Here is a 26,995-nt window from a genome sequence, read left to right on the forward strand (position 1 = left end):
AAACGCTCTGCCATTTAACATAGATGCCCATCCATCCATTCTTTTCCGTTTATTCAGTTAAGGGCCACCGGGGTCCTGAAGCCTATCCCAGCCGCCACAGGACTGTGGGATGTGATAAGTAAAAGGAACTTCGTGTGTTTAATTCAAATTAAAGTGTGTAAAGACGGCGGTGTCGTACCGCTCCTCTCTGAGCAGAGAGGGGGAAGCAGATCCGGGTTCTCTGATGTGGTTGAAATCCAGAAGATGGCAGTAATGCAACTTCACTGATGGCTGCTGCCCCACGCAAAACAAACGGGAAAAGCTCAAAGAAGAACAGCCAACTGATGGAGGGGTGCAGCAACTCTGCAGGAGGAGTCGCTTAATAATTAATTTGGACTTTTACGTCATGTTAAGAAATATTTACAAGTTTTAAGACTTTCTTGTGTGCAAGTGAAGGGTTGAAGGGAGAAACACACGGACACACCTGCATGCACAAAGCACGCCGCAGTGGCTTTAATTTGTCGGATTACTGCTGGGAGGCTTAACGGGAAACCATTTAAAATTTTGGATTTAAGTTAATTCAGTTTTTTACTGCATCTCTGTGTGTTTGCACCTGAAATGTTTTGGAAGTTGCACAAGAGTGCGCTGAGACAGGCTCAGCTTCTGCGTGGTGTCAGCAGGAGCACGGCGTTGCCACGGAGGGCTTGTGCTACTTTCCGCGCACACGAGGAGTGTCTTGGTGGGTTTAATTGTAACCCGATTTGCGCATGCCTGGTTTGTTTGTTTATTTGTTTTTATGTTATCACAAATTTCGCTGTTAACCCCTGACCACATATTTCTGAAATCACCAGAACTGCACTATGGAGGGATGCAGATGCGTTTTAACTATGTGTGGCTGAGAGATCACTGCCTCTCTGCTGCTTCGTACAACTCCAAAACTAACCAGAGGAACCTGGACACTGGGAGCATAGATCTGACTATACGTCCCGAAAGCACACGAGTGGAAGGAGACCACCTTGTTATCACCTGTAAGTGGGGAACTATAAGTGCAACAGTGGGTTGCACAGGTGGGTGGGAGAGAACGTGATGAAAATTGACTTTAAATTGTGTGAAGACCTGACTGCAAAAGTTGCCAGAATCATAAAGAAGTAAAATACTCCCTTTTGTCTGCTTCCGAAACACTCATGTGTTTATGTAATATGTAATGACAGGGCAAATGAATGTGGAAAAGCTAAGACACATTGTTGAAGTGCCACTTAGTATTATTATTATTATTATTAAGGATGGCCATCATCTGTTTTCTAAATGGAGTCTTCATTCAACGTGGCCATTACTGTAAAGCAAAATATTTTGGAAATAACACATTTTCTTTAGTTAAATTGCATTAAAATGGCACATTCAAAACGCAGGAGCAAAGTTATTAAAACTAAACTAGAAACTGAAGCTATATGTGTAAAAACATTTTAGTTAACTAAAACATAAAAATATTGAAAAATCAAAAATTAAATGAAACGATTTGGTGAACTTGGAAAATAAACTAAACTACGATAAAAATATAGAAGAATCGAGCTTCGTTTTAGTGTTAGTTTGGTAAAAATTGTATTACAGCTTGTCTGATGAGACAGCTGATAGACATTGATAGGTTTGTAGTGTAAACCTATTCGCTGGAACGTTCAGGACAATTTGCTACACAGCAAGAACAAGACACAAGTAGGCAACGTTCTTTGTGTTACTCATGCATGGGGGAGGCCTGCCTGGAGCCAAGTGTCGTTCCACCTACTTGACCTCCATCAGACTTTGTACCCGGTCTTCCTGCCACTTACTCCGAGCTGGCCTGGATGTGTGTCACCTTTTTGCAGTGGCTTTGGTGTATCCAGGTGGGTCGTTCTGCGATTTTCACAGCTGTTGGTGTTGTCAGCAGAGCCTGGTACGGTCCGTCCCACCGTGGCTTCGACCAGCACTTCCTCTTTATGACCTTTATCAGCACCCAGTCTCCTGGCTTCAAATGTTCGTCCTGTACAGAAACAGAATCATCTGGCAGATTATTTGCACCCGTGACTTCTTTGCTTTTCAGCATTTTAATCATCCAGTCTGCTAGTGTGTTTTCTTCTTCTGCTTTATCATTATCAGTACAAAACACTGGAACTCTAAATGGCCTGCCATATATTATTTCAAAGGGAGTTAGGCCATTATCAGTTGGCGTGATTCTCATATACATTTTCACTAGCTCAATGCAGTCTACCCATGTTTTGCCTGTTTCCTCCATTGTTTTCCTGAGCCTCAGCTTTACTGTGCCATTAGTCCTTTCAACCAGCCCTGCACTTTGTGGGTGGTATGAGCAGTGGTTTTTCAGTGTTATTCCCAGATGTTGTGACATTTTCTCAATTACTTCATTCACAAAATGAGGACCATTGTCACTGTATATAGTCTGGGGGATCCCATTCTCTGGGATCATATTTTTGCATATCGCCTTAGCCACTGAAATAGCATCTGCTTTCTTAGTGGGGACAATTTCAACCCACTTTGAGAACGGGCACACAATTACCAGGCAGTACTTGTAGGTGTTACAGTTAGACAACTCAGTGAAATCCATATGGATTACTTCAAATGGGTAGCTGGGTCTGGGAAACCTTCCTCTTCTAGGTCTGAGGTTCCCCTGAGCATTATGTTTACAACATATTAAACATGCTTTACAGAAATGTTTTGAATAAGCATTGAATCCCAGTGTGAAAAACTGCTGTTCGATTGCTGCCACCATCCCGGCTGTGGAGACATGGCAGAGCCCATGGCTCAAAATTGCAGCAGTCCTATATAAGTTCTTAGGCAATATAGGCTTATCACAAAGATAATAGACATCACCTCTCAGGCTCGCTCCTTTAGTGAGCCATAGCTGCTTCTCAGCTGAAGGTGAGTGTGACTGCATGTCTGCTAACACATCATGTGTAATGGGCATAGTTTGCTCCTGAGACGCCAGAATATGAACCCCATGTGTTCCAAGGGCTGCTTCCTTTGCGATTTTATCTGCAAAGGCATTGCCTAGTACAATGGGGTCAGTGCCACGTGTGTGTGCTGCACATTTACAAACCGCAACTTTACTGGGCAGTAAGACTGCTTTCAACAGGTCCTGTAAAAGTGTTGCATGCTCCACAGGTTTCCCTGTTGATGTTGTCATGCCTCGTCTTGACCACTGAGTGGCAAAGAAATGAAGTGTAGCATAGGCATATTGACTGTCTGTATATATAGTCACTACCTGCCCCTCAGCTGCTTTGCAGGCTTCCGTAAGAGCCACTATCTCAGCTGCTTGGGCAGACATGGAATGCGATAACTGCCCAGCACGGATAACCTGTACATCATCCACAGCAGCAAAGCCTGTTTTAGTCTTTCCCTCTGCCGTTTTAAAACTTGAACCATCAACAAACCAAACCTTGCCCTCAGTGAGTGGTATGTCCGTTAAATCACCTCTAGGTTTACACTGTGTTTCCGCATGCTCACGACACACATGTGGTGTACCCTCTTCCTCTGTGGGCAACATTGTAGAGGGATTCAAAGTTGTACACCGCTTAATAGTTATGTGTGGCTGGGAGAGCAACAGTGACATTAAAGATAAGTGCCTTGCAGGTGACAAAAATGTCATTTTAGTCTGCAGCAATAAAACATCCACCTCATGTGGAACTAGCAGGGTCAAAGGGTGAAACAAAACAATTTCACCAGAACACTTTACGGCTTCAGCAGCTGCACACACAGATCGCACACAATGAGGTAAGGCACAAGCCACTGAATCCAGCCTCTTAGAATAATAAGCTACTGGCTTCATCCTACCTCCACACTTTTGTGCTAACATGGATGTCATAAAATGCCCTTTACAGTCAACAGTTTGAACAAAAGGCTTGTTATAATCTGGAAGCCCTAGAACTGATGCTCCTGTCAGCATCTGTTTCAGCATGCACAGAGCTTGCTCCCCCTCAGGGGTCCAACTCAAACTTTCTGACATAGCTAAAGGTTTACTGTACATCATATCTAATAATGGCTGCGCAACTTCAGCGTAATGGGGCATCCACGATCGACAGAAATTTAACAAACCTAGGAATTGCATCATGTGTTTCTTTGTCACTGGCCTAGGTGCTGCCAAAATAGCTGTTTTCCTCTCTGGATGTATGCTCTTCCCTACAGCACTAAGCAGATGTCCTAAAAATTTCACTTCTGTCTTTACCCACTGTAGCTTTGAAAGTGAGGCCTTGTTACCTGTTTCAGCTAAGTGAGTTAGCAATGCCAATGAGACGTCTCTACAATTCTTCTCTGAATTGGATGCAATTAAAATGTCATCGACATATACCAACATCTGTGAATGTGATGGAACTACAAAATCAGACAGACAATTTGTAATATTCTGTGTGAAAATTGTAGGACGATCACAAAAACCTTGCGGCAATCTGGTGTATGTGTATTTTTTGCCTTGATACGTAAAACCAAACCAACCCTGTGAATTCTCATGCACTGGTATGGAAAAGAAAGCATTACTTAAATCTACCACAGTGAAGTGTGTCTTGTCTGGCTTAAGCTGATTTAACAAGGTGTGGGGATCAGGGACGCATGGAGCTATACTCTCCACTGCCTGATTTACAGCCCTTAAGTCTTGAATCATGCGCCACGACTGTGAATCAGCCTTTCTAACTGGGAAGATGGGTGTGTTACATGCTGCCTGTGGAGCTTCAACTAGTATCCCTGCTTTAATCATATCCTCTATTACTGGTTTAATGCCTTCCACTGCATCAGGCTTCAAGGGATATTGTTTCACTCTTGGCCTAAAAGACGTTTTGGGCTTTATTACTACTGGACTCGCTGTGGTCATTAACCCCACATCAGTCTTCCCAGTAGACCAGAGCTTCTCTGGGACCTGTTTAAGCTCCGGGTGATCTCTGACATCTACAACATATCATTCTGTTGTCTCACCATGCTAAGTCTGACCACCTAGCATGACCACCCGGGGGCGATCGTGGCTCAAGAGTTGGGAGTTCGCCTTGTAATCGGAAGGTTGCCGGTTCGAGCCCCGGCTTGGACAGTCTCGGTCGTCGTGTCCTTGGGCAAGACACTTCACCCGTTGCCTACTGGTGGTGGTCAGAGGGCCCGGTGGCGCCAGTGTCCGGCAGCCTCGCCTCTGTCAGTGGCTGTGGCTACGGCTACAATGTAGCTTGCCATCACCAGTGTGTGAATGTGTGTGTGTGAATGGGTGGATGACTGGATATGTAAAGCGCTTTGGGGTCCTTAGGGACTATTAAAGCGCTATATAAATACAGGCCATTTACCATTTACTCAGCTGTGTCACTCTTTGTCAGTGAAATATGTGGTGTCTGCCCTGTAAAAAGTTGTTGTTCAGCTTCAGAAAGGATCACACTACATCCAGCCATGGTTTCACCATCAGTATATACTGCTTTTATGGTGATTTTCTGTGGCCCTAATTTCAGCACTTTATCTGTGTAGGCCTTATCAGGCCCAAGCGTGGTCTTAAATCTCAGTGTGACATGCAAGTCTTCTGGCGCCTGTGTGTTGTGGCTGGTTGTCAACATTTCCTCAGCTGCAGCTAACAGTTTACAGTTTATTTGATCCGGTCTGGAGGCCGACAGGTCAAGTGTCCAGTAATAATGCAAATCCCCACTGTCCTGATGAACCATTGTCTCAGCAGTTTCTCCTTTCCCTGCAGCTATCATCCCAATGGATGTTGGAATTATTGAAATTCCAAGTTTCATCATCATATCTCTTCCCAAGAGGTTCACCGGACAAGTTGGGCACATTACAACTGAACCCGGAGCTGCCTCTCCTGTAGTAGGATCTCTAATCCACACTGGTTTAGAGATTCTATGCTGATTTAACTGACCATTTGCAGACTTCACATAAATTGTGCCACTTGAAGGATCAACTCCTGACACATGATCTTTTAAAACAGTTTTATCTGCACCTGAATCACACAGAAATTGAATGGTCTTGCCCTGCACAGTTAACATGCGAACTGGTTTTACTTCTTTCCCTGACAGATTTAACAATACTTCAGTTAAGTCTAGAGTCTGAAACACAGGCTGTTGTAAATTCTGGCAAACTAAAGGATCATTTGTACATGTATGTGTGTTAGCAGTGTCAACAGGTGCTAGTCATTTATTATAATAAGGGTTTCTTGCATCAGGGCGTTTATACTCGTCAAGCATGCGATCAGGACACTCCCTTGCGTGGTGGCCCATTTCCCCACATGCATAGCACTTATCATCTCTTTTGCCACGGTTCCCCCTAAATTGCCATGGGCCTCTATTTCTTCTACTCCTGCCTCTGTTTTGCCCTCTTCCAGCCTGTCCCTGAAACAAAATTTCATCTGCTAAAAAGGCAGCGGCCTCAGAGCTTTGTAAATTCTTTTTTTTATTTTTAATAACTTCCTGCGCATGGCGGGCCCAATTCATGCATTCAACGGACCCGTCAGTGTTCTGATTAACATTTTGTTTTCTGATGAAAGCAGCAATGCGTGGATGGAAGCCATTCATCAGAGCATGCTTTAACTGCTGCTGATATGGGCTGGCCTTCTCTGCACTCTCTTCAAGGCCGCTATGCTCTTTAAAAACTTCCTCTAATCTCGCCCTGAACTCATGAACATCCTCTCCTTCTTTCTGCACACATTGGGCGATTTTGTTGTAATCTACAGAAGCTTTAAAGGTAGTTCTAAGACGCTCATAAACCCCATCAACTTGGCCTCTTAGGTTGTCATGGCCATAGGGTAGGACGGTATTACCATCCCTCCCTGTGTAGGTGCCTCGCACCCGAGCCCAGTTATATGTGAGACACTTCCGAAAGGTGGCTTCTGTTTCCTGGCCGTTTAAGCGGTACGAGGAGCAGAGTTGCTTGTGTCGGGCAATAAATTCATCAACATTAGTCAACGGGTCTCCTAAACCTTTACATGCCTCTGCACATTCAGATTCACTCCACGGCCTGTAAACACAAATAACACGGCTTCGGTCACCTTCAACACCAAAATGGGGATTCGCGACCTCCACCGTGGGAAAGGTATCTAGGACAGGGTAGACAGGCATACCAGCTGCACTCGCCTCATCCCTTTTAGTTTTGGATCTAGTGTTATAAGGGCTTAAATATTGTGCTGCGGCATCCCCAAACTCCTGTCGTACTCTATCCTCCTCCTCTCTCTCTCTCTCTAATGCTGCTCTACGCTGTTGGTCCCTTAACGTCAGCACCACTGAAGTAGACTGCACCATCTCATCTTCAGGTTTCACAGCTAATGCCTGCAAAGCTGCTCTCTTCGCGTTCACTGCCTCCTGTCTTTTCTGCGCCTGCTCTAACCACAGTTTAGCGGACGCCAATTGTAACTCTCGCTCTTGTTTCAATTTCCCTTTTGCACAAGCTGCTTTTACTGTCAACTGCTCTACTAACATTTGACATTGTCCTACAACCAATTTACCTTCAAAATCATATTTCTTGCGCCAATGTCCTAAATACTTAGTGCTTCCGGGAGCAAAGTTCATCATAAACTTCTCGTCACCCTCTGACGCACTCTTAGTTGCTTGGGAACCCATAATAACAACAACAGCTGTCACAGACCACGTGTTCTGCTCTGCATCCACTCACACAAACACACTCACAACTAGGGCTGAACGACTATGGAAAATAATCTAATTGCGATTTTTTGCCCCAATATTGTGATTGCGATGCGATATGCGATTATTTTTTAAGGTCTTTGTCTTCTGTATTATTAAACAAAGACAAGCAATACATCATATAGTATGGCCAATACTATATTACATTAATTTTAAACTGTTCTTTCCTGGAAGACAGACCTCTGTTATGATGACATGAGGTGATGCCTGAATTGATGACTGACATTTTTATTTAACTTCTTCAATCACAACAGTATATTTGAACATACACAATAGTTTATTTTTAGCTTACAAACATCTGAGCATAAAGTGCTGACAAGGAACCCTGGTGTAAACATTAAAATGAAAGTCAGTACAATGTGCAGATTGCAGAAATATACATAAAAAAATCAGTGGCTTTACCACACTCAGTTTTTCGACATCTGTGAACTACTAGACAGTCATTAAATTAAAAAATAATATTAAATAAATAAAACTAATAAATAAAAAATACACACATCTTACTGATCTCTGCAGTCAGTAACATTACACATAAAGTGCAAACATAATAGCAATTGTATAAACACACACACAAACACGCCTTTAAATTAAAACTGGCTGAACATCTTGATTATCTGCAGTAAGTAACAGCAACACAGCACAAACTAAAGTGCACAATGAGTATGGCTCAGCTAGCCATAATCATCCTAGCTCACAGGTTTTTTGCTAGGAAGACCAGCATATCTACTTTTGCTGGCTTTAAGGATGAGCGAGTGCAGGTCACTATATTCCCTCCAGTGCTGAACAGACGCTCTGAGGGGGCACTTGTGGCTGGCACACACAGATATTTGCGGGCCATCTTGCACAGTCATGGAAAGTGAATGTTGTGCACCTTCCACCAGGCTAAGGGATCATCCTCTCCGTCAATGACAGGGGTCAACAGGTAACTATTCAACTCTGCCTCCACGACATCTTCAAGTGGCAGAGGCAAAGCTGAAGAGGCCGCACTGGTTTTAAAAAGACTACCAAGAGTCTTCTTTGCCTTTCCCCCAGAGGCCTGTGCACTTGGAGAATTTTGAGCAGTTTCAGTGCGAGACCTCTTCTCCTGCCAGATGGGAAGAGAGACATTAGTTTTGCAGTTAGCTTATATATAAATATTATGTGTTTGTGGAAATATAATTTTCAAGGATTTACCTGATTATGTGTACGTCTAGCCGATTCCACCATTTCTGTCTTCAGTCGGGCCTTAATGGCAGGAAGGTTGTCTGCGCTGATGTATTGCGTTTTGAACCTAGGGTCCATGAACGACGCAACATCCAAAAGCTCCTGGGTGTTGAGGTCACTATACTTGTCGTTGAGGTATGCCAGGACCTTGGTTTTAATTGATCTAGACAGATCAGTGTCCTCAGCATCTTCAGCCAAGACTGATGTTGCCAGAAGATGGAGAACTGGCTTGAGGTAGGAGATGCTCACATACTCTTCTCCAGAAAGAGCATCAGTAAATTCGGAGAGAGGATGCAGTGCCTTATGAATGGACTCCAACACTTCAGCATCCTGCCAGGTTGGGATGAGGGAGCGTGCATGTCGGTCACCTGTCAATACCTGCGATATGGCTTTCATCTGTTCCAGCACTCTGGCAATCATTTTCTCTTTGGACCCCCATCTTGTAGGGCACTCAGTAATGAGAGAGTGTTCAGGAAGCTTAAGCTCCTTCTGTGCCTCAGTGAGTGCTGCCTTTTTCTTCCAACTGTGCGAGAAGTGCCCCACCAACTTCTTGCACAGCCCAATTGCTCTTGATACTCTACCATCTTTGATTGCATTTTCTGGAGGGAAAAAAAAATAAAGTAAAAAGTAAAATTAGTGTTAGACATACAATTGCAGTTATGATGCAAGGTTTCACCATTTCTCTCTCTCTCTCAAATTCAAAGTTGCTTTATTAGCATGACTATGGGAACAGTGTTGCCAAAGCTATTGTTACATACATCATGACATACAAGAACATAAGACCATAAGACAAAAACAAAAAAGAAAATACATAAGAAGAGGTGGGTACATCAGTGTGGGGTTGACATAACATATCTAGAATTAACAGCAGTAAAGAACAAGATAAATAATAGTGTGGTGTGTTTGTGGGAGAGAGTGATACACAGGCTCGCGCATACATGCATGCACACACACGCACACACACTCTCTCTCTCTCTCTCTCTCTCACGGCAGTAACTTACCAATAGCAAGATGTAATCTGTGTCCGAAACACTGGAGCCTGGTCCATTCATTCAGCTATGCTGCTTTCACCATATTTGACGCGTTGTCCGTCGTTATGCAGACAAGGTTGTCTTCAGGGAGATCCCAACACGCAAGCCCCTCTCTCAGGCCAGCAGCAATGTTTTCCCCTGTGTGGTCTTCGGGGAAGTAGGCCGTTTGTAGGCTGCGAGCTTCGAGGTGGAGGTCTTTGGTAATGTAATGCACCGTCAGACTTTGATAGGGCTCTGCTGTACGGCTTGACCACATGTCTGTTGTCGCCGCAAAAAACTCAACAGCCTTTAACTCCGCTGCAACCCTCCGCCTACATTGCATATGTAGCTCAGGTATTGCAGTCTGACTGAAATACGTGCGGGAGGGCATTCTGTACCTCTTATCCAGTGTAGTTACCAAATTATTGAACCCAGGCTTGGTCACCGTATTGACGGGCATCATGTCTTTCGCGATGCAGTGGGTTACTGCTTTGGTGATTTCCACGTGCCGTTTTGAAGTGCGTTCATATGGCGTAACACCTTCAAACAGTTTGGTCAGTGATCCTTGCCGAGTAACGTTACTAGGTTTATTCTGCACACTACTAGATTTTTTAGCCATACATCTATCATACTCTGTTTTGTGCTGAGTCTTAAGGTGCTGGTACAAATTTGTAGTGTTTCCCCGAGATGTAGAAACTCTACCAAGACAGGTTTTACACAGTACCTGACTCTGTGCGACATCATCTCTTTTAAATCCAAAATATTCCCACACGGCCGATGTGCAGTTCCTCTTTGGTACTAGCATCCCCGCAGGCTCTGGTTCTGTTGAACCTGAGGCCATTGTGTAGGCTACAGCTTTGCTTGCTAGTTCACTCTCGGTAGACTGTTTCAAAACTTTGCTCCCCGTGTCACGTGACCAGAGTGCAGCCTCTGTGGTTAGACAATCTCGTTTGATCATATCACATGTTTTACTCGCGCATGTCACGTAAACAGAGTATAATCGCAGCCTTTGCGGTTAGAAAATTGCACTTGATCATATCGCGATATTATGGCAAATGCGATATTTCGTTCAGCCCTACTCACAACCACAACAACAACAACTACGACAATAACAAAGAATAGGCCTATTGTCCACTACAAATGGACTCCGCGGAACTTCTCAACACCCGACTGAGCGGCGGAGAAAGTATTACAGGACCCCACAAAGCGGTCCGTATTTCGCCCCACTAAGATGGCGAACCAAAAAAGTTCGAACTGCGCAACTCTGCGACTTAATGCTTCTGTACAAAAAACCCCACTGAGCGGCTTTGTACATTGCCCCACTAAGACGGCGAATTTTAGCCCCACTAAGCGGCCACAGACAACGCCCCACTGAGCGGCGAAGACGTACAGTTATAGAGATGGACTCTAAACTTACTTGGAGTTGTTCATTGCGAGTAGCATCAGTCCCGAATCCCGTCAATCACCATCCATCGAGGAGAAAAACAGACGGCTAATCCACCGGCCCGATGACGAATTCTCACGCCTCGGGGCTTTGCTGCAGGACCTCTATAAATCCTTGCTGACATCAGTCTTTCGGCGTGTCTCTTTTCCCCTCGGTGAATGTCGATTCCAAGGATCCGGCTCAAGAATGACCAATTAATGATGGTTAATGGTTTGTAGCGTAAACCTATTCGCTGGAACGTTCAGGACAGTTTGCTACACAGCAAGAACAAGACACAAGTAGGCAACGTTCTTTGTGTTACTCATGCATGAGGGAGGCCTGCCTGGAGCCAAGTGTCGTTCCACCTACTTGACCTCCATCAGACTCTCAGCCAGGTTCCCCATAGCACTCCTTTTATTGTGGTTACTTGAATATGCATAGGGTCATCAACATATAACGGCTTACATAGGTATACATGTGAACAAGGAATACCCTGCCTGTGGTTTTGTAAGTGCGCGTGTGTGTGTGTGTGTGTGTGTGTGTGTGTAAGAATTCCTTTCAACACACAGTTAAAGTACAAATGGTAAGAATAAAAATGACAAACATTTAACAATTCACTCTAACAGACATGTTTATTGAAACTTTAGATGTCTACAAGGCTGTGAGTCTTCTGTTTTCAAAAAGTTCCGTTTTTTTTTACCTGTACTGTTTTTCTCAAAAAACAACCAAAATAAACCTTTTCATGCAATAAACACTAAACTAAAACAAGAAGATCCATCTCTGGAAACTTATTGAAACTAAATTGAATTTAGAACAAAAATTCAAAATAAAATGAAAAAGTCTAATTAGAAAAAGCAAAGCTATAATAACTCTGCCCAGGGCCGGCTCGTCTGAAGTTCTCTGCACATTCAAATATACTGTAGTGGTCTTTGCCCCCTGGCACAATGTATTTGTGTAAAGATTTACTTCATGTGCAGATACGGTAAGGCTTAGGGTGTAGTTATCCAAAGGAGAAAAACATAGACAATTTCAGTTATATACCATAAAATCGATTTACACGTACAGGGAATGTTGCCTAAGCTGGATTTAGATAGCAGCCTTTATCAGCAGTCACTGTAAAATAAAAAGATGAGACCGAGACATATCTGTGCTCCTCCTTTAGTGTTTTCTGCTGACCTGTAAAAGCTAGTTGAAGTTTGACACGAGGAAAAAACCCCTAAATGATGTAATTTATGCCTGCATTCCAGTCTGCTCTGGAACACAACTGAGAAAAAGTGCAGGTTTATATTTTTCTGTGATCTGCTGCCCACAACTCAGGGGGAGGATCGTGGATTCCTCTTCCTGCCCACCAGTGAAGAAACTCTTTCCACACTCTGTAACACCTCATCTTCCACATAATCGCCCAGCTGCTGTAGACACAAGCCATTGCTCAGCTCACAGTGCTGTTCCCCAGAGAGAGCCCCAGCAGGGGGAGGCGAGCTAGCTTAACTAGCACAAAGCACTGGCTAGCTGGAGTCATTACTTATTCTGTCTGCTAAGTGAAAAAAGTCAGGTGGGATTTAGTTGCCCGTGCTTTGTGAAATCTGAAGATTAAACGGTCCTGCAGATGCCAGGTGTGGACCGGTGGAAACTATTCACTCCCTCTGCTCTAGTTTGAAAAAATGTTAATCTCTGACCCCTGGGACTCAGACACAAGCTGGAATTATTCACTCTTTAGTACAGGAGTCAGTGTACAGACCGGGAAACTCCATCTTCCTTTAAGCTTTTAAGAACATAGCAGTGCCATCAGAGTGTTGTAGATCCGTTTTCTCTGTGGGAATATCTCTGGATTATACTCTACCATTCTTTAAAAAAACAAAAAACAGACTGTGCAGCTGCTGAAAAGTACTCTCACTATGGTTTAATGCAGGCACAAGAGTGACACAGTGTCTTACATACAGTGACATATGTCGATGTGGCAGCCCCATGACAGCTACTGATGCAGGCATTCTGGCATGCATGCCTCTCCCTGTTAGTCAGGGTCAAGGTCAGCTCAGTTTCTGAGCGTGTATTCTGTTTGTGAACAGGGGGGCTTTCAGAGTTAGGTTAGCAAATGCTAAATCACAGCAGCACGTGGACCGCCTGCTATAAATGTTGCATTCAGATCCGAGTCAGGTAATCTTGAGAACCCCTTTTGCTATTGTGCGCTTGCTTGCACTCTGGTGGCAACAGTCAATATTTCAAGGCTTCCAGCAGTTACTCACCAAGACTTCCTGTTTGTTGTTATTGTTCACAGTACAGCTAGAATACAGATCCGTTTAAGATAAAATGAAAAAGAAAATACAAAGCGAAATCATGGACAGACAATAGAAATTGGTGCTTAAATGGCTGTTTGGCTCAATGGCTTCCTGTTTTGCTTTGTACATGGGCTGTTTTCCTGTATTCTGCCAAAGCCCATACAAGCTTAATTAGCCTAGCGAGCAAGGACTACAAACAGAATCCAGAAAACTTCTATGACTACACACATTCTCATGTAGAGTCTTTATAGAGAAAATTGTATGTAATAAGAGTCCCTGCAACTCATTTGCTGCATATGTACGTACAGATGGAGGATTTTACAGGCCTGTTAATGTCCTGCAATCCTGTATGTATACTGCCTAGCTGTCACAGGGCACAAGAGGCAGGGTACACCTTGGATACAGACATGGAGACAGACAACCATTCCCTCAAACTGTTTTAAAAATGTCTCATTCAGCCAATAATTTATTTAATAATGCCTTCAATCTAACACTTATACTCTGATGAATGCATTGGGAGCAACTCAGGATTCACTATCTTGGTTAACAGCATTTGACTGGAGGAGCCAAGGATTGAACCACCAAAATTCCAATTGGTAGATAATCTCCTTAAACAGATGGAATCTACTAGAGTAGCTTTGCATTAGTAGAAGTTGAAAATAAGCCCAAGTCATCTTCTAGCTTGTTTCATCACTTCATCATCTGGCTGAAACAAGCAATTGTAGCTCCTTTCCTTCAAAGGCCACTTTCTTCTAATTAACTGTGCTCATTGAAAGAAGGTTGAAAGAGCAGGTGGGTGGGGCTTCTGTGTTCACAGCCAGAGCTGTAGGCCTGAGATGACCATATTAGGAATATTCTCTGGAAGATTCTCTCTCATTGACATCACACAGAACCCAGAAAACAAAAAAAAGAAAGAAGAGAAACAGTTTGAAACTGCACGCTTGACTCATAGGGAATACTGTACTTGCACATAGGATTACCTCATTATCTGAAATGTTTATTACAGGAAGTAGAATCATCCAATATAACCTTAAAGTAGAAATCTGTCAAAGTCAGCTTAACCGTATTTTGCATGTCAATGTTCCAGGGCCTGGTGGTCACATGTCCAAGTACAGTCTCAGTTGGCTTGCTGAGAACAGCTTTGAGAGAAAGTACCAGAGCGCAGAACAACCGCGCATCCTCTGGAATTCAGACATCTATAGAAATGCAACCATAACCTCATCCAAATGGGACACGTTCATGAGCTGTGATGACGAGCTAAAGAAATTTCTTCAAAATTATCTTCTGTACGGGATCGCGTTTGTAGACGATGTCCCAGCCACAGTGGAAGCCACAGAGGCAGTAACCCAGAGGGTCAGTCTAATCAGGTATGCTTCCTGTTGGCCTACAGGTCACATTCTCATCTTTACGTTAACGCTTCATATCCAGTGGCGTCGTTCAACCAGCTGTCTGTTGATTCTCCTCAATTTCATCTGTTTCTCACAAAGGGAGACTACCTACGGCAGAATGTGGTGCTTCACTTCAGATTTTTCCAGGGGAGATACTGCCTACAGCCAGCTGGCCCTGGACCGTCACACTGACACCTCCTACTTTCAGGAACCGTGTGGGTAGGTGCAGCAGAGATGGGCTTGTTGATGTAACGTTGACTTCTCATAATTATGTTTGGATATTTGATGCTTCTGATCGTTATGGCAGAATCCAGGTTTTCCACTGTCTCAAGCATGAGGGAACCGGGGGAAGGACGCTGCTCGTTGATGGGTTCTACGCTGCAGAAAAATTACGTGAGAGGTCACCTGAAAGCTTTGAGCTGCTTGCTCAGGTGCCCATCAAGCACGAGTACATCGAAAATACCGACAGGCACCAAAACCACATCACAGGCATCGGCCCCGTGCTCAATGTGTATCCTTGGAACAATGAAATGTATCTTATACGGTATGTTAAAGCTGAAATTTAGCGTTGTCTTTATTTTTCTGATATTGTTTTCACTTGTTTAGTGGTTGTCCATTTCATTAGCACGACTGATGTATTTACGTATTGACAGATACAACAACTACGATCGATCTGTGCTAAACACAATCCCCCATGATGTGGTTCAGCGCTGGTACGCAGCGCATCGAGAGCTGACCACAGAGCTCAGGAGGCCAGAGAACGAGCTATGGGTGAAGCTGACTCCGGGGAAAGTAAGATATGTGCAGGCCACAATATCAGAACATAAATGCTTCTCTGAGTTCCAACGAAAATGAATTCGTAGTTAAGTCACAGGACAACTTAAATGTCAGTGTTGCCTTGTAATCTGAGTGTTTTGCCCTGTCTTTTCCCCGTAAGGTTGTTTTCATAGACAACTGGCGAGTCTTACACGGGAGGGAGTCTTTCACTGGCTCGAGGCAACTTTGTGGATGCTATCTGACCAGAGATGACGTCCTCAGTGCTGCCCGCTGCTTTGGGCTGCAGGCCTGAACGTGAAGTTTTCTTCACTTGACTGCCTTATCACTCTGCCCACAATACAAGTTTAATTAACACTGCACTGATACTGCTGGAGCATGTTTTATTTTGCTCTTCTGTATTTTTTAATTAACATTTGAATTTTTTTTTAAGGTTTATGTGAAGTTAGAGTATGAATGTGTCCTGAATTTTACTTGAAACAATTAAATGTCTAAATCCTCAAATGGCTTCCAGTTATCAAACTGTGTTGTGATGCGTTCTTTTTATTACTTTTACTTCCATGTGCTGATCCTGTTTTTATCACACAGCATATCCTCGACACTCTCACAATACTCAGTAAACACAGCCTCTGACACTCATGTGACAAATCTTTTGAGGCACTCTGGTGATTCAGAAATGTTTTATTTAATCATGATCTGTAAAGTTTGCATGTGATACAAAACAAATTGATGGTTAAACTTACATTTATTACTTCTGTTACTACTGAAAAAAAAAGTTATTTAAAAAAGTTTAAAACAGGTTATAATAAAAATCAGAAAAAAAGACAAAACAAAATCATAGACTGAGCTGGTTGTGCACATTATAAGTAGTGCAACCTCAGTGTTAGTAACTTAGCATATTGATCATTCATAGGATTCACGAGTGCAATCAAACAATACAGAATTATTCACAAAGCCTATGGAATACAGTACATTCAAAACTGGGCTGTGATTTAATGTCCCTTTGTATAGGCATGACATTATCAATGTGATTTATTTGATTTTCCTTTTATGTAAAAAAAAATTAGAATCATGTTCATACAGTTTATTTTTTCACACAATGTAAGAAAAAAGAAGATTGAAATTTAAAACATTACTTAACTGAAATTGGAAAAAAAAAAAAAAGCTGTAAAACTGTCAGAATTTGAGTAAGCACAGAAAATGCAAATTCAAACATGAAGATTAGCTCCATTGTTCTCATTACATCTGAATTCTCTCCATGACAAAGAGTGGGATACATAATAGTGATGCTAATGCAATGCTGTAGCTGTTTAAAGTGGCATTTAGGCTTGTGGGCCTTCTTCCTCATCCTGAAGGTTGTCAGCCGTGTTTGCATTGGGAATGCTCTCATAGGCCTCCTGGGCTGGAGGAGAGCTCCCCCTAGTGGACAAACAAACAGTAGCCGTTATGCCCTTAAACTCTATATGACCAGATCAATGGAAGAAGTGTATCAAAAATCTGTAATCTCACTTCATCTCGTTGGCCTCTGCCGTTTTAACAGCGTTGTATTTGTGTTTCTTCACTGTGTGAGCGATGAACCACGCAACCAGGCCGATCAGCACGCACCCGAGCAGCGCTCCGATAACTGCGCCTGCGATAACCCCATCTGCCGCTTCTATACAAACACAAACATTTTATACCTGTGAGGGGGGGATTATCACACACACACACAAACACACATATTATAACTCCCAAAAAAATAAATGTGAGGACAAACCAGGATTCAGCTCAATGGTGCATGTTGCAAAGCCCACAACATTTGTAGCATTGCACTGGTACTCCCCAAACTCAAACTGGGAGATGTTTTTGATTTCCAGTATTCCAGTTGTGGTTGCTGAGAAAAAATAAAGTTCACTCAGATTCATGAGATGGTAAATGTGCTAATGCATATATATATATATATATATATATGTATATATGGGTGTGTGTATACAGATGCTGGACTCACTTCTTCCCAGCACAGGCCTCCTTGTCTTGGTCTGATCCAGTTTGGCCCAGTTGTAGGTTGGTGTTGGGTTTCCCTGCTCACTGTGGCAGGTCAGAGTGACCAGGTGACCCGATTCAACATTGCCGTGGACGGCGCAGTAAGGAGCAGATGGTTTCTCTGGCGGACCACAGGGAAGGTAAGGCTTTATTGGCTACTTGACATTATTACAAAGCACACTTTCAGCCTGGAGAAAACACTGACATTTTTCAAGCCATTTAAACAGGAGCTCCTGAATAAAGAGATCAGCTTCCCTTTGAGGCTTGGCAAGGAAATCCAGTCATCACCATAGCCTTAAAACCTTCCTTTTTGATAAAGCTTATAGTTAGGTCTTGATCAGGTGACCCCAAACCTTCCCTTAGTTGCAACACTGCTGGGCTGCTGGGGGCTTCCCATGATGCTTCTTCACTCCTCGTTTTCCCTCTCTATGTGTTTATAGACCACTCTGCATTTAATCATTAGTTAGTATTAATCTCTGACTCTCTTCCACAGCTTGTCTTTTGTCCTGTCTCCCTCCCCTCACCCCCACCCACAAACTGGTCAAAACAGGCTGCCCCTCCGTGAGCCTGGTTCTGCTGGAGGTTCCTTTCTGTTAAACCGCAGTTTTTCCTTCCCGCTTTTGCCAAGTGTTTGCTCATAGGGGGTCATCTGATTGTTGGGGTTTTTCTGTATTACTGTAGGATTTTACATTATAATATATGACACCTTGAGGCGACTGTTGTTATTATTTGGTGCAATATGAATAATTTACTCATTTTTTTCTTTTTTTTCTCTCTTCTTTTTATTACTTTTGGATATTTTTACCACCGCAAGCTTTGACGTTATTTCAGCAAAACCACAGGGTAACTTTAGAGGGGAAATCACGCTTTAGTGACAGCTTATGAGCATCTGATGGGACTGCAAGCAAAACACTTTGAAAGCGCTGATTTTCATCTTTAACACCACATTGTTTTATAATCCTCTTAGACTGAGTTAGATACTGAGGAGAGGAAACAACTAGTAGATATGTCAGATAAAAGCAGTGGAATTAAAAAAATGTACTTTCTTTTCTGAAATTTGTTGCAGTATGAAGTGGGATAAAGCAGCAATGGTCAAGTGCCTCTAGATGCTCTTTCAGTCGCTGCTTTAGAACAGATGCTCTACACCGTATTGATTACCGCTATATTCCAGTCCGCAGCTCTGTGTGTGTTTATCAGTGTGTATTTTCTTCTTTCCTGTTTATGCTGGTTTCTCCCTGTAGGTGCCATCAATTATTGGCTTCCACTGCTGAGTGTCTCTCCAACACCTGATTGGCTGATTTTAATCTTGAGAGAATAAATCACCAGCCAGAGAGCAGATCTCAAGCATGAGTGTCCTCTCTCCTTTCTGCCCTATCTGTGTGAGCTGTTGACACTGTACTGGTAATTTAGATGCATTTTGTAGACTATAGGAAGTAGATAATGGAAAATGAAGGGCTAAAGAAAAATTCTGGTGCCCTTTTCGTTTTCATTCATGCACCAGGGTGTTTTTTAGTCTTTCCTTGGGTTATTTTGTGTGAAATAAAGTCATTGTGTATTGTAGATTGTTTATCAAAGATGGTTAACAGATTTGTTTGTTAAAATAGCAAATCCTTTTAATCAAACAAAACGTCACGTGGCTAGCCATTAGTCATCGTGATTCAGGATACGTTAGGAGTGGCCTCATCGTGAGCTGAGCAGCAACTGAAGATGCAATCTGTGTTTTATTGCGCCTGCCTGCTGATTATTAGATGGTTCAGTAAGACAGTTGGAAACAAACTGTACGCCAAAATCATGTTTGATACCATATGTGTTTTAACTTTCACAAAAAAGACATCAGGAAAACATATGAAGTTTCTATACATATGAATTTGTAATTTATGGCAAAGCTGTCCAGTCTCAGTACGTTGTATGTGAAAATAAGTGATGCAAATCAGCCTTGAGCCCATGTTAATCAGCATGAGTGTGGTCATACATATTCATATGTGCCTCACAGTCAGTATAAAGAAAGTGCCCCACTCCCCAGTAATTTTTTCCATAAAGGCTGTACAGTATTTAGGTAGCACATGCATGCAGCAGACACTCATATATATTCTGTAAGCAGTACGAGGATGCAGTCACAGTCCTTTTTCTAATTTCCAACACTGACAATGAGGAGACTGCTGAAGTAACCATGGAAACTACTGAGGCCTGCAAGGTTGTCCTGGTAACTCGGTGAATGAGGGGATTTGAGATGAATGTAATTCCCTATTTACACTGTTCATGGCCACTACTTTAATAGGTTTGTTAATGTTACAACATTGATAATTGATACAGAAATCTCAGGTGAGGAAAGATAGCTGAAACATTTTTACTGAAATCACAGTTTCGATAAAAACACTGGCACTTCCTTTTCAGGGAGTCACACACGCTTACTTAGAGGAAGAGAATAATGGCTGAAGCAGCAGCATTCTAATGGGTGTAATCAGGTAGCATGAAATCTCCTACACACCCACTGTTTACCCTCGCAAGCTTTCTGATTCCTGGACTGTGAGAATGTGTGTAGGTTCCTTTCCCTGACTCAGTCCTTTTGTTAACTTTTACCCGTGCTTTTGTGTGACCTAAGTGTGTTAGAGTTCATGTTTTATCTTTAAAAAATGATCTGTACTGCATTCAATAGGATCAAACAGGGTTGAAAATGTAATAACATAAAAACACAATAATATACCAAACACCAAAAATCTATTTCAAAAGTGGGCCAAACTCACCGAGGACATTCACGACGATATTTGCCTGAGACTGTCCATCAACGTCGGGCAAATTGTGAACTTCACACGTGTAGAGCCCAGAGTCCGATGGTTGCATGTTTCTGATAGTTATGGAGGCATTCATGGTGGCCCCTGGAGTAGCTGGAGTTTGAAGCCTGCCTTCGTAAGACTTGGGAATAACAACCTGTCCTGACTGATAGTAAAAGATCTGAAAGCAAATGGCAAGAAGTCAGATTAGATCATTTGTTGGCTATCACTGCACAAACTCACTGTCCTCGAGCTAGTTTGCATGAGTGATCCAAATATATGGAGAGATGAAACCTTTAGTTCTCCAGTTAATATGATATTTAGAGGACCAACGTTTTTTTTGTTTGTTTGTTTTTTTCATATCAGCATGTAGTAGGTGTCTTTAAAAGAACTTTTTTGACATTGCATGAAGCAGCACATTTGTGAGTCTGTGGCTGTAGGTTAAATGAGCACTGCCTGAAAGATATTTGTCGATCTCAGTCACAGGCTTTGCGATCCAGACTGGGTGTGTCTGGTAGCTGGTAAGAAAACGTGGCACAGCAGGAAAAGGCGCAAACCTGTATGTGTAGCTGTGCGTAGACATATGTTTTTAAAATATTTAAAATACAGGAAAAAACTAAATGTTTGCTGCTCTGATGAGAATCAATTCCTTCGAAGCATTTTGAAGCATCTCGAAGATGACCTGTGCTATGTTCTGAGAAAGCGATTCTTATCTGCTCTGGAAAACTTGGAAGAAACACAAAATCACTCATGTCTTTCAGATGTGATCACCATGTGTAATCACATGAGTTTATTGGCCTCAACTTCAACTTGCACACCCTCTTTTTAGCTACTAAATTGAAAGAGATTTCATGATCCTGGTCCATAAAACTACAAATTAGTTGGTGCATGGCTGTAATCTGAACAATAGACTGCATCTACCTGCTGTGCAGTCATGGCGGATTTTGAGAGAAATTCCCACTGGATTGTTAGGCCGGAAGTTGTCGCCGCTGTAGTGGTAAACGTACAGTCGAGCAGGACACTTTCACCAATTGTCACATTGACGTATTTCTGCATCGTCGTCACTGTGATGAGTTCGACACATCCTGTAAAACAATATCAGAGCTCAAGTAGGTTTCCAATAAAATGTAAACTTGCAACAAAAAAAACAAATGATAATGTAAGACAGAAATGTGCTTACCTGTAATGCTTAAAAGCACCAACAAGAGCTGCACAGAGCACATCTTTACAAAAGCTGTGGGGATTCTCACAGAACGTCCTAAGAACTGAACTTTATACTTTTCTGTCTCAGCGTGGGCTCGCCGTGCAAGCAGGTCTAGAAGAGGAAGGGGTAAATGCATTACAGTATCACAGGCAAGGTCGGGGAATTCACGGTAACAGAACTGCTGATAATGCGCATGTTTGCATTTCCATGTTTGCCAGACAAGGTGTGTACACTGGGTGTGTAGAGAACTGTTTTTCAGAAATTTTAGATTTGGGCACTCGGGCTCAAAAAGTTTAAATCGGGGTGGATGAAAATGAGAAATGATGGCAAAGAAAAACCCCTAATCTGGTCATGCTTTGGGCAGATACAATGTGGACCTTAAAGGAAACAAATGGACTGAGTGCAGTCTGCTCTGTGTGTGTGTGTGTGTGTGTGTGTGTGTGTGTGTTTTAAAATGTTGACTGTACATGGCAGGTTAGGAACTCGCAGTGTTGTGACAATGATGGTTAATTCATTTTTCAGTACTTTGGCAGTAGTTTCACCACAGCTCATCCTCCTTGTCTTGTAAGTCATTCTGGGTCAGGGCTTCTGGCAAAGGAATTAATGTAATTTAATCTCCACCTGGCCTTTATCGCTCGCCTCGAGGAAGTGTAAGCCAAAGCGCTGCAACATGCCGCTTATCACTGGGGAGTCCACTCCCTGGTGCTGCTGCCTACTTAATAAAGGCAGTTTCACCTTTGTCGTTTTCGCTCACACAGCGTGTAGCACAATCCTGACAGGGAGAGACAGTGAATCATACATGATTAATTGTCTATAATTACCAGAAGCTGACATAAGTGATTAACAATGTGAAAAATGTTGATTAGGGGTGACTAGAGGGGTGAGGGAGGGAGGCAGCGGCATGATGTGGGAAGCGGAGGAAGGCGTGTAGAGCTCATTATCCAGAAGACGCTTATGTGATAGGCTGGCAAATGACACAATATCACTGTCTGTAGACTTTGTCTGAAAATTAAAAAAAAGAAAAAGAAAGTGTTAGCAGCTGTGTGTTTGGGCAGAACTGCAGAGCGAAACAACAAGGGGCCAGTCTTTAAATAAATGCATCAGCATGACTCACGACCAGCTAATCAGAGTCTGAGAGCGTTCTGATTCCATGACAAGTCAAGTGGGAAAACCACTAATGAATGAGTAGAACCATTAATAATGTATTCAGTTAGTTACATTTGGGAAATACTTATTCCCACATAAGTTGAGAACAGGATTATAGAAACACAATAAGCAGATCCCTTGTTATTTGAGGGCAGATTTTAGATCACATTTCTGGCAAATTCGGTCCTTCTTCAGCTCTCCATGCAGACTCTTTGGCCTCCGTGCAACCAAATCCCGCTCAGGCCTGATTTGTCAATAGCACTTGAATTACAGATGTAAATGAGAACACTTTGTGTACCAGAAAATCCACAGGTGTTACATATTCACGCGCAGAGATCTGTTTTTAGAGATTAGAGTGACAGAAGCTGACATTGTAATAGGACATCTGGCAGAACGTGATAAAACATTCACATTTGTGCTTCGTGTTTTAGCTAAATTTTATCGAAGCTGACAGATCGTCCACGTTCAGCAAAACAATGGCCTGTTTCATTTATGGCTGGTCATGTTTGTTTTGATTCAAAGAAGTCAATTTTTTACACTATTACTGCAAAAAAAAAGTATACAGTTTTAGAGGGTCAAGGGGGAAATAATATATTAAAAAATAAATAAATAAGTAATACTACCTTCACATGCACAGTCATTAGGGGCCAGTTACAGCCTCTTTGTTGGAGTAAGACTAAGGGTTTACCCCATGATGCTATAAATGATCATGCTGGTGCTTTCAAGTGAATGCTTAATGCCAATATTTTAGTATAAAGATTTGATTCATCACCTGATTCATCCACTTGACACTTGAATATTTGTACTAAAAACCAAAAAACCAAAATTACCCATTAGCTATTGAAGCACTTCAGAAGAAATCCAACAAATCTACTGTTAAAATATGTTGGGAACCTGTTAAAGAATGCTTCACAAAATCCTGACCACTGGTTTTGTGGTAGCCTTAGAGGAGAAAGGGATCATCAGAGTCATTGTCATAAATGCTCTGGGGACCATAAATGCTTGCACCTGTACCGAGCAAGCAAGACCGCAACTTAGCCATCATGGATAATAAAATGGGAGGATTAGATTGTTGCCATTTTCTGACTGTTTCACCCCTCAGCCACACTATACTGACTCTTCTTTCTATTCCAGTCACATTAATGGGTCTGCAGTTAGTTTGAATCCGAGCGGAGAGCTGATGATGCATGCGCCCTGTAGCATCCACCGAGCCGCAAGCGTCATCTCGCAGAGGCTGCTTGGACCTGTAACTGTGTCCTCCTCAAACCTCCGGCAGGTTTCTGTGTAATACCTCCACACAGACTTACTCATCCACCCACTGCAAACAGTGGTTCCCTGTCAGCAGACTGCGAGGGGGCGTAAAACTCAGAGCTCAGAAAGAGTGAGTACACATTGAGTGGTATTTTCTTCTGCTTTTTTTGACGAACCTGTCTGAACAATCCGACTGGTTGTTGTAGTAATGCACAGTGCTGGGGGAAGTATTTGAATCCCTCATGGTGGAAAATTACCACAGCACTTTCAAACCATTCTAGTAAGTTATGACAAGTGCTGCTTAGAACACAAATCAACTCAAAGTATACGAGTGTAATTGGAAAGATGCACTTCTGAAAATAAAAGTGCATAAGAAGTACCCAGTGCGGAAGAAGACATCTGTGAATGTTCTGCACTTAAATGTCTCTCAGTCTTTCATGAAGATTTACAACTTTTCCCCCACAGTGTTTCATTCTGCACCAGTGTAATGGATAAACAATTAGATAAAAGTTCCTGTTTTTTTTCACTATCAAAATTTTTTGTGAGTTAACAAAAAACCTTCTGCTTAATAATTACAGGACAACCTGAGCTACCTGAACTTTTTCTGTCATTTTACACATTTATTTCTTACACTTAAAGCCCAGTGAGTCATGCTGACAGGTTTCTTTTATTAAATAAAGCAGCATTTCTTTATCATGTAAATCTGAGGCGTGCTGTTGAAACTGCACTTCTTTTTCTTATTTTGAGATATTTCAGTGATTAAATGTGCAGCTAAACTAATTTACATTGACAGAAATGTTTATTGGTATGGCCCACTTAAGGTCAAAATGCACTGTATGCCCCCCAGTCCTCCAATCTAAAGAGCTCAAAGCCATTTATAAACAAATATCATCTGTTCTTTAATGTGCTCTTGCTTTGTCTAGCAGATGAAGCGGTCAGATAAATGATGTCATGTAAAAGGTACTCGCATTAAAACTGCTGCTATTGAGAACAGGGATGCAATTCAGTCATTGGACAATAGATGGCAGGCCAGCCTGTTAGATGTGTTGTGATGAGCATTTCTCTAAGTATGTGCATGTGGATGTACATGTGCATGTTGGGTGGGGGGAGCTTGATGCAACGGAGCCAAGAATACCACACTCCTCAACCTCACCAGGCCTGGCTCTTCTTCACCCTCTTCTCCCACTTGGATAACAAAAATATATAGGCCAGGCATTTAGCGTGGCTTCGCTTAATGTCCCCACAGCTACCAAGCAACCTTACCACTTCCAAAAATAGTGATGGTACAAAACCAAGTCATATGCGAGAGTAAGAACAGTGTAGTGTGAAGCATCATCTGACTAACACAGATAAAAAGGTCTCCTTTGCATTGCTCTTTTATTTTCCCCTTACCTCTAAAAACCACACGCAGTGACACCGAACTATCATCTCACATTGCCATCAAATGCTAGCATGAGACGCCGCTTTCACAAAGATTGACACAACTGTGCAAACAAACCTAAAGAAGTGGGACACAGTCAGTCAGACGCAACATCTCCTGATACTTTTGTCATCTCTGAAATTCAGAGTCTGTCACTGAAGAGGGCGACCTGTGACGAATTGTCTCAGGAAGAGAAACAAGGGGCGCAGAAGGGGAGTACACTTACATCAGCAAACAGTCTAATCGACAGGCTGTCAGTGCTGCATTCTGGCTATAACTTTTGTAAAATGCCGGCAGTAAAAAAAGAAAAAGAAAAGGAGCAATCGCACAGATGACCCTTTCTGGCACAGAGAAACGTTACGCTTTCAGAAGATGCATAACGTCCCCATATCCATTTTGTCTAATGACATTTTTGATCGTCTAAAATCTGTCCTTTAGCAACAAGGGAAATGCCAAAATAAATTGAGAGGCAAGCTGTTAGATTTGCCAGCAAAAGTACAATTTTATGCATTCGAGTCGTGATCTTCTCAACACTTAACTGAAAGATGGTTCTTGCCAAGTGGAAATGTGTGTTTTCCACAAAGTACACTAATGTTTTGAAGAGATTTTCACACAGTTTTTTATGTCCAGCGTAGAATACTGAGACCTTGGATTGGTCGTTATTGAGGGGATGAAGCAAATTTTAGAGATAAAAATCAGCTGTCGTTAGCCACAAATTATAGGTTATTTTTTAAGAATGACTTTGGCATATTCTTCCTTGGGTATATTAAACAGAAAAATATGCAGTGCTAGGATACGTAGTCATGACCTAACCCTTTTTTTGTGTTTTCCTAGATTTAGGGTTTTCTACATAGTGGTCTTAGTAGTTCAGTCATGGTCACAGTAATATTAATATTAATATTTTAATATTACACACATTATGTTTCCACTCCTTCTCATCTCTTCACTCTCTTTTCACATCCCAAACAAAAACTCCATGGCAACACTGATGAACATACTGTAAAAGGAAAACACCTGTGCACTGAGTATTATAGCAGAGATCATGTCAGACTAGATGCTTAAAGAATGAACATGATGCTTAAAGTAACAGATGCAAGTGTTTATTAGCTGAATAGTTGATCATTATCCATTCAACCAATCGGAGCTGATTCACGGTCACGTGACCTTTTCTTGGAATAGTGGACTGATCTGTTGAGGCTGACGCTAGGTCAAGCATAAATGCAATAATTACAACTAGTAAAGATGATTTATTAAAAACATATGAAACAAAGTTGGTTGTTTGAACCACAAACCAAAGAATCCAGTGCTTTTTTAACTGCTGTTTTTTTTCCCCTCTGAGAGAAACAGCCATCAATTTCTGATCCATGTTAATGCACCCTTTCAATATTTTATGTTTTTATATGGAGAGCTGACAATAGAACACGGAAATGGAAGGCACATTTCGCTGAGCTACTTCACCAGCCCAGTATCCATCTCCTCAGA

General features: G+C 42.3%; 4 protein-coding genes and 1 long non-coding RNA gene across 5 annotated transcripts; 1 reads left to right on the plus strand and 4 right to left on the minus strand.

Annotated features, from left to right (window-relative positions):
• The first annotated feature begins 301 nt into the window (after window positions 1-301).
• tmlhe (trimethyllysine hydroxylase, epsilon) lies at window positions 302-16,203 on the plus strand. Its single transcript, XM_019364093.2, has 7 exons — window positions 302-718; window positions 831-1,007; window positions 14,625-14,904; window positions 15,025-15,144; window positions 15,233-15,469; window positions 15,579-15,717; window positions 15,863-16,203. Exons 1-7 carry the CDS (start codon window positions 598-600, stop codon window positions 15,992-15,994), a joined length of 1,206 nt encoding a protein of 401 aa, XP_019219638.1. The 5' UTR covers window positions 302-597; the 3' UTR covers window positions 15,995-16,203.
• Window positions 1,702-11,705, minus strand: LOC109203924 (uncharacterized). Its single transcript, XR_002063592.2, has 2 exons — window positions 11,636-11,705; window positions 1,702-1,764 (listed from the first exon to the last, which is right to left on the minus strand). It is a non-coding gene; the product is annotated as an uncharacterized LOC109203924 (long non-coding RNA).
• LOC109203923 (zinc finger BED domain-containing protein 1-like) lies at window positions 7,838-9,801 on the minus strand. Its single transcript, XM_019364095.2, has 2 exons — window positions 8,799-9,801; window positions 7,838-8,709 (listed from the first exon to the last, which is right to left on the minus strand). Exons 1-2 carry the CDS (start codon window positions 9,246-9,248, stop codon window positions 8,473-8,475), a joined length of 687 nt encoding a protein of 228 aa, XP_019219640.1. The 5' UTR covers window positions 9,249-9,801; the 3' UTR covers window positions 7,838-8,472.
• On the minus strand, window positions 7,838-11,563 carry LOC109203922 (zinc finger BED domain-containing protein 1-like). The gene is made up of 2 exons (XM_019364094.2): window positions 9,830-11,563; window positions 7,838-9,427 (listed from the first exon to the last, which is right to left on the minus strand). The coding sequence occupies exon 1, from the start codon at window positions 10,794-10,796 to the stop codon at window positions 9,885-9,887; it is 912 nt and encodes a 303-aa protein (XP_019219639.1). The 5' UTR covers window positions 10,797-11,563; the 3' UTR covers window positions 7,838-9,427; window positions 9,830-9,884.
• A 159-nt stretch (window positions 16,204-16,362) lies between the features above and the next one.
• On the minus strand, window positions 16,363-21,841 carry LOC100699041 (V-set and immunoglobulin domain-containing protein 1-like). Its single transcript, XM_003450448.5, has 7 exons — window positions 21,673-21,841; window positions 21,414-21,577; window positions 20,466-20,673; window positions 17,687-17,842; window positions 17,456-17,572; window positions 17,209-17,353; window positions 16,363-17,118 (listed from the first exon to the last, which is right to left on the minus strand). Exons 1-7 carry the CDS (start codon window positions 21,830-21,832, stop codon window positions 17,022-17,024), a joined length of 1,047 nt encoding a protein of 348 aa, XP_003450496.2. The 5' UTR covers window positions 21,833-21,841; the 3' UTR covers window positions 16,363-17,021.
• Window positions 21,842-26,995: the final 5,154 nt, after the last annotated feature.

The sequence above is a fragment of the Oreochromis niloticus genome, linkage group LG10 (assembly GCF_001858045.2).
Source record: "Oreochromis niloticus isolate F11D_XX linkage group LG10, O_niloticus_UMD_NMBU, whole genome shotgun sequence".
Classification (NCBI taxonomy): Eukaryota; Metazoa; Chordata; class Actinopteri; order Cichliformes; family Cichlidae; genus Oreochromis; species Oreochromis niloticus.

Excerpts from the sequence above, each read along its gene's own strand:
- tmlhe (XM_019364093.2), top strand. The coding sequence starts at position 598 with ATGTTTTGGAAGTTGCACAAGAGTGCGCTGAGACAGGCTCAGCTTCTG. Across the intron at positions 15,470-15,578 it reads AATGAAATGTATCTTATACG|ATACAACAACTACGATCGAT; the intron begins GTATGTTAAAGC and ends ACGTATTGACAG. Across the intron at positions 15,718-15,862 it reads TGAAGCTGACTCCGGGGAAA|GTTGTTTTCATAGACAACTG; the intron begins GTAAGATATGTG and ends TTTCCCCGTAAG.
- LOC109203923 (XM_019364095.2), bottom strand. The coding sequence starts at position 9,248 with ATGATTGCCAGAGTGCTGGAACAGATGAAAGCCATATCGCAGGTATTG. Across the intron at positions 8,710-8,798 it reads CTAGACGTACACATAATCAG|GAGAAGAGGTCTCGCACTGA; the intron begins GTAAATCCTTGA and ends CCCATCTGGCAG.
- LOC109203922 (XM_019364094.2), bottom strand. The coding sequence starts at position 10,796 with ATGATCAAACGAGATTGTCTAACCACAGAGGCTGCACTCTGGTCACGT.
- LOC100699041 (XM_003450448.5), bottom strand. The coding sequence starts at position 21,832 with ATGCATTTACCCCTTCCTCTTCTAGACCTGCTTGCACGGCGAGCCCAC. Across the intron at positions 20,674-21,413 it reads CCGCCATGACTGCACAGCAG|ATCTTTTACTATCAGTCAGG; the intron begins GTAGATGCAGTC and ends ATTTGCTTTCAG. Across the intron at positions 17,354-17,455 it reads CACCATTGAGCTGAATCCTG|AAGCGGCAGATGGGGTTATC; the intron begins GTTTGTCCTCAC and ends GTGTTTGTATAG.